The 4,104-nt window shown below is 42.6% G+C and overlaps 1 gene segment (V, D, J or C); it reads right to left on the bottom strand.

The window, feature by feature from the left end:
- Nucleotides 1–2,214: 2,214 nt before the first annotated feature.
- LOC107112694 lies at nt 2,215–2,812 on the bottom strand. The segment is given in 2 exon segments: nt 2,215–2,654; nt 2,742–2,812. Coding segments are annotated over 2 exon segments (486 nt in total).
- Nucleotides 2,813–4,104: the final 1,292 nt, after the last annotated feature.

Below are 4,104 nucleotides of genomic sequence, written 5' to 3'. Positions count from 1 at the left end.
ATATTATCAGGCAGCAGCATTAATTTGGATTAAAGATTGGTTAACTTTATAGAATACCAGAATTTTAAATCTAGAATTTTAAATCTACCTGAGTATGGGCTGGCATGCCTATATTTGGTACGGGAAAGATAAAATACACTCAACATTTAAACAACACATAATAAGAGGGGCTTTAATTTGGATATGGAATGAAATTAAAGATAAATATTATAGGAAGACGCCAAAATCGGTCTCGCCCTTAGAGGCATATATAAAACCATCCCTAATAAACCCATGCAATAGAGAAAGTTATCAAACTTTGCTAGATGAAAATAATAGATTGAAATCAGAAGAAGTGCTGTTAAACTTGTATAAAATAAAATTGACGAGGTGGGAAAAAATGCAACTTAAATCAAGCTATGATAAAGATAAGGTAATAGGATTCCAGGAATCAAAAACACAATTAGACAGGATATGGCTATCCTCGAGTGACAAAACAATACAAAAAAAACATAGATTTTTACTAGAGGAATTAATGCTAGATGAAATGGTTAGCGCAACCATGATAACTTGGATGAGAGACATAGGACATACAATAGATCATTGGCCAACTACATGGAAATCATTGAAATATGTAAGAGCGATCAACTATAAAGAAAATATCTATAAGGTGTACCATAGATGGTACTGGTCCCCAGATAGGCTAGCGAAATGTCACCAGTCTTTATCCAAGATATGCTGGAAATGTGGGAAAAATATAGGGACGTATTTTCACATGTGGTGGCGATGCGTGAAAGTGGAGAAGTATTGGAGAATGATAGAAAAGCTTATTCAGGACATTATGAAGCTAAAAATGACTCTAACCCCGGAAATAGCACTACTAAATATGGTACCGGAAGAGTATCCACAAAATGACAAATATCTATTAACATCTATAGTGACTACTGCTAGAATATTGATGGCTAAATACTGGAAAAGTGAGATCTTGCCAACAAAAGAAGAAATTATATCGAAACTGATGGAGTTAGCAGAAATGGACAAACTAACGATAAGTCTTCAAGGGAAAGATGGAGGTGTATTTTTAAAAAGATGGGAAAGAATGTATATTTGGATCCAGGTAACATGGGGAGATATGGATTGAAATATATATTTGAAGAAATATATGTAAATATAATAAGACTCAAGCTTTGTAAGTAAAAAATGGATGTATGTAATTTGGAAAATGATAAATAAATGTCTAAATTTTTTTGTGTGAAATGTTCATCCCAGGCACCCTTCCATGAATATGCAAATCAGGGACTGACCAAAATTCATGATGAACTTTAGTTTGTGAGCTAGTTTGTGCCCATCCCTAGTAGGTGTTATGTAGTTCTTGCCCATCCCTAGTAGGTGTTGTACTATGAGGTAGATATTGTTTCATGAGGTAGGTGTTGGGCGAAGGAGCCCACCACCTCCTGGCAGAGGTGGCTATCCTCCAACTCAAGCACCAAGGGCGCAACATGCTGGCTGCATGCCAGATCACCCAAAGAGGAGGGATGAGGGGACACACACAGGAACAACAACAGGAAGCCTGGATCTTACCTTGTGAGGTCCAGATATTGGTAGCCAAGCAGGGGGAAGTTGACATTAAGGAAGGCCTACTCATGCACCCTGGCTTGGTCCAGGCAGGAGTGTGTGTGTGGGGGTGAGGATGTATCCCAGGAGGGGGAACACCTGCTCCCTCTGGACACTGGTGGGAGGGCAAGAGATGAGACTCATGTCCACACAAGAGGGGTCGGGACAGATGGCAGCCTTGCATGACCAGGACATCAGTGTGGGTGGACTCAGGGGACTCACCAAGTTACTCCCTCACCATCAACTCAGCCAAATCCTCTACCATCGCATGCCTGGCATCCCCACTGCTGCTGAGTTCCCAATTCACCCCGACAGCCAGCAGCAGGGCTTCTCTTGGAATGTCAATTGATCTCCAGATTACAGAGATCAGTTGCTTTAGAGGATGGACTCTGTGGCATTAAATCACCCTGTGAGGACCCTCCCTTGTCCAACCCCCAGCTTCCCTAAGCTCCACCCCCCAAAACTCCAGGAATTTGTGAACTCAGAGTTAACAACTCTGGAGCTACAGCACCAACAGGGACCACTGTGTGGCAATTTATCTGACATCAGGTGTGGACAAAAAGCACAATGCTAGCAACTTATCTACAGAATAACCAAGCTTAAGTTGTTAAGACTGCTAAATTAGTCATCCTTCTGATTCTGCAAACAGAGCAATTGCAAACAAGGTGACAGCAGAAGGTGCATTTGATTTTCCTTTTGGGTTTTTGTCTCAGTTCCTCTTAGGACGGCATCACTGTGGAACACAGCAGCACTGCCATACCACACAGCACAGTGATAATCAGCCTCATCTTCTGCCTGGACACTGCTGATGGTTAAATACCAAGTATTCTGGGAGCTCTCCTTGGAAGAAGAGAACCGACTGAAGTCCCCAGACCCTGTGCCTGGGCCGCTATAATAATAGAATAGGTATCTTGGAGGGCTGCCAGGTTTCTGTTGGTACCAGGATTGCCAGTAGTTCTGCACTGGATACCCACTGCTCATTGAACAAGAGAGTTTCACCGTCTGTCCAGGGGATGCTGACATAGAAGATTCCTGAGTCAGCACAGGCTGGGAAGCGGAAACTGTGGAAAGAATAACATTGTTAGTTTGAATGGCAAAGGGGATTTTTTTGTCCCAGGGACTGCAGGGCATGTTTCCCTTGTGCTCACCTGTGCACCATGTCCCCAGCAGGATGAAAAGAAATGCCCCAAACATGATGGAAATGTTTTTGACCTCTGGCAGATGCAGGATCTCTTGCACTGAAAATGTTCCCTGTTCCCTGCTCCTGATACCTAAATCCTGGACTGACAATTTGCATGCACTTCCCCTTATGCTAATCCTCTGTCTTCTCATTGGTCTGTGTCACCACCAAAAATGGTAATATCCATATCCTGACAAGATGAAATTTTGGTAGTGCCATCTTTACAGCAGGCCCTGATTGCATGTCCTTTGCATCATTTGAGGGGGTAAACCCCATTTTTTAAAAGTGTTGTATTAAACATGTGGTCATGTTCACGGGCCTCAGTGTTCCCTCTAAGCTGAGTTAGTGTGAGCTTGCTCACAGTTTTTTATCCTCTGGCTCACACATTTTTGCCTTAGCTCAGGAAGGATGGCTCCAGAGCAAACGAATCTATGCAGTAGCCAAATTGCTCGCTCACAACTTTAATACCAGTCGCTCACAAAGTAGAACTTTTGCTCACAAGACTCCACAGCTTAGAGGGAGCATTGTTCATGGTATGTATTCCAATGGGATAAGGGAACTGAAGAGGGAAAGTCACAGGGATGTTGATAGTTCTGGGTGAGCATCCAGAACTATAAAGAGCATTGATCTTAAATTATTGTAGTTTGGCCTTCAAGCACAATTGCAAATGCAGGTAAGCAGACAGAATAGGTGTTTTTTTCTGGTTACAGATGGGTGACCAATTGAAATAAGAAGCAGCCAACTGGGGCAGGAGGAAGTATAAAACCTGTGCTTGGGGGCTGGGCATCGGTTCTTTTTCTTTCTCACTTTACTGTACTGCTCAGTATCCAGTATAACAGCTCCTCCAAGAAGTTAACATTTTCAATGGTTTGGACCAGTTCATTTCTAATGTTAACTTTTTTAAATAGACAAAGTTCTTCCTTAAGTTGCAAGGACCGGGGACAGAAAAACTGACATGACAATTTTTGCAGTAGCAACCTTTAAATTATTCCATGTTTTCCTGTGGAATGAGGTTTATTGTGGAATGAGGCTTGTCTGTTTATGACTCCAAATACAAAAACAGTAAAGATAATAAATAACAAAAACCCTGATTCTTAAATGACAGGTAGAAAACTTTGCATCTTTCTGCTCACTCTAACAATTCTGAAAACCTTGTAGAATGTCTACCAGAGGTTTGTCTTGGCTTTAGACTATACAAGAAAGGGGACCCGCAATACTCGTGGGCAGGGGGAAGAGCTCCACGCAGAGCAGGAGAAGGAGGAAGCAGTAGCAGCAGCAGGTAAGCCTCCCCCGCATCCCGGACACGGGTGGCGCGGCCTGAGCAGCTGCCA

Source organism: Gekko japonicus, unplaced genomic scaffold (assembly GCF_001447785.1).
Source record: "Gekko japonicus isolate JY-2015 unplaced genomic scaffold, Gekko_japonicus_V1.1 scaffold1414, whole genome shotgun sequence".
Lineage (NCBI taxonomy): Eukaryota > Metazoa > Chordata > Lepidosauria > Squamata > Gekkonidae > Gekko > Gekko japonicus.
The sequence above is the reverse complement of the archived record's forward strand: the minus strand, read 5'-3'. Positions and strand labels throughout refer to the sequence as shown.